At 45.1% G+C, this 2,377-nt stretch overlaps 1 protein-coding gene across 1 annotated transcript in view; it reads left to right on the top strand.

The window, feature by feature from the left end:
• Nucleotides 1-772: 772 nt before the first annotated feature.
• LOC114636951 (zinc finger protein 724-like) overlaps nt 773-2,377 on the top strand; it is an 11,599-nt gene continuing 9,994 nt past the window's right edge. Inside the window, exon 1 of the mRNA XM_028785044.1 lies at nt 773-864. Coding sequence (XP_028640877.1) covers nt 859-864 — 6 coding nt within the window. The 5' untranslated portion in view covers nt 773-858. The remainder of the gene's footprint in view (nt 865-2,377) is intronic.

Below are 2,377 nucleotides of genomic sequence, written 5' to 3'. Positions count from 1 at the left end.
TTGTCTGAGTTTGTGAAAGAGAATCCAGTCAAGCTCTGGTACAGCTGTCTCAAATGTTAAATTGTTTGCACGGATTAATGGAGGAACATGTGGACAAAGGACTAAGGACAGATGAAAATCTCAAAGGGTTTCCGGGGCTTAACGGTAAGAGACATTTGTTTTCCCTGGCCTATGCCCCAAACTGTGGATTTCAGTGTACACATCAAAACTGTTTTTTGTTTTTGTTTTTTCCTCATTGATGTAGTGTCGTAATGGGTGTCAAACCATTCACTCCAGGCAAATGCTTTACCAGTAAGCAGCCCCCTATCTCTTTTGGTACTTTTTAATTTGTGACATAAACTCATGATTCTTCTGTCTCAAACCACAGAGTAGCTGAGATTTCAGAACATTTCCAGAAAACTTGGTTTCAAAAACTGTCTAAAGAGTTTGTGGTGGGTCCTAATGTAGCTTCTTGCTCCATTATTTTAAAATAAAATTGAGTCAATGTGATTTTTTTTTCTGCCTGCCATAAGATTCTAGGTATCCCTGAGCTTTTAAACTCACAACATTGATCAGAGTAAGAAGTAATTTAACACGCGTTGCCATAAAAGGCTGGACTCATATTCCCAAAATGCCCTTTGTAAATTTGAGATTTTAAAAGCCGCCTAATTGCCAGTCAATGGGCTATAAAACTCTTTGCCTTCTTTGGTTCAGAGTAGTCCTTCGCATAGATTTCTGGGAAATGTAGTCTCTCACAGCATGACCCCGTTAGACAGGACTCTGCTCTCTGTGCTTCCGGGTTCATTTTGCATTTGTGTTTCTCCAAACTCTGCGGCGTTCTCAAAGTTGGGACAGTGTGGCTTGTGCTCCGCGCTAGACATGGAGGTTGGTCCGGGTGCAGCCTAGCCTTTCAGGCCTTTGGAACTCTGCGGGTGGGCGGGTCCTGCGTGCAGGGAGCCGGGGAGAGCTGGGCGGGAGGAGGAGAGAAGCCCACGTGGATGTGCTGTGCGGACCCAGGCTTGCCCACAGTGCCGGGGAGGGCGCACACATGGTGCAAGGAGAGAATGCTCTGTTAGGACAGAGCGGCTGCCAGAGTCGATCTTGTGTCTCAGGGACCCGAGAGATGGCCTGCTAGTGCAAGAATGGAGATCAGAAAGCAGAGTCCTGTCTAGTGACGTCATGATTAGAGAGACTGCATTTCCCACAAGTCTATGCGAAGAACTCCAAAAGAGCACTATTGCCCAAGGATTTTCACTGGAGATAGGCTGCTTTTAAAAATACCAGATTTAAAACGGGTGATGTAGGAGTATGATTCCACCCTTTAATGGCAATGTGTATTAAGTTTACTTCTTACTCTGATCGACATGTTATGACTTTGAAAGCTCAGATGTACCTAGAATCTTATAGCAGGAGGAAAAATTCACATTGACTCAATTTTACTTTAAAATAGTGGAGCAAGAAGCTACACTGAGACATGCCCCATGGCTAGATCAGGGTGGCTCGGCTGACCGTGCCGGAGGCAGACTGTGACGAGAGTTCATAGTCCTCCTTAGCTGAGGAAGCTTGCTGTTACTAGCTTTCACATTGCTGTTGTCAGATTTCTCGGGACATCTAGAGCAAGTGGGCTTTTCTGGGCCCTCCTGTATTCTATGACTGGCCCAGGACTCTGGTTTTGAATTCACGTAGCTCATAGTTTCTGGGACAGGGAGTTCTGTGGGGGAGTTTGGTGTATGAGATGTTCATCCCATTTTCTTTGGAATAAATTGTTAGTTTTCAGGACAGCTCACTTTGGATAGGAATTTGTCGTTTACCCACTGGTGCCAGAACCCTCACACTCACACACCCTTATGAGGCAAAAACAACAACAACAACCAAACTAACAAAAACTTCATAAAAGGGGACACTCTAAGGTTTGTACCATATGGGCAGTCACTGATCCTATACTGCAGAGTGGAAAATACTAGAAAATATTAGTACATACAATTGCACCAGGGACTGCGATGTCAGAAATTTGGACTCCTTTTGTGAAAGGAGAGAAGAGTTGGTGTGAGGATTGTTAATGGAGGGGACATGAATGTCTCTGGGGAGGAGAAATAGTCTTGTACACCTGACAGGCTGTCTACATTGCTCTCTAATCACAAACTTTTCTTCCGCGTCATTGGAGTATCTAGAAACTGAAACCAACAACTCCGAGTGCCCTGATGTTCACCCTACAGTTATGGGGGGAGGGAGTTGGGGGGGCGCTCGGGGTACCCAAGTATTTATACTGTGTATTAAGATTAAGAGATGAAGTTGCGCTGTGGCTCACTCAGGGTCCTGTGATTGTATATAGCTAGCTGCTCACCATGTCCTTTGTATACAGCCAGCTGCTAACCCTGTCCTTTGTATACAGCTGGCT

Source organism: Grammomys surdaster, unplaced genomic scaffold (assembly GCF_004785775.1).
Source record: "Grammomys surdaster isolate TR1022 unplaced genomic scaffold, NIH_TR_1.0 125089, whole genome shotgun sequence".
Classification (NCBI taxonomy): Eukaryota; Metazoa; Chordata; class Mammalia; order Rodentia; family Muridae; genus Grammomys; species Grammomys surdaster.
Note: the sequence above shows the minus strand (reverse complement) of the source record. Positions and strands in the feature narration are given on the sequence as shown.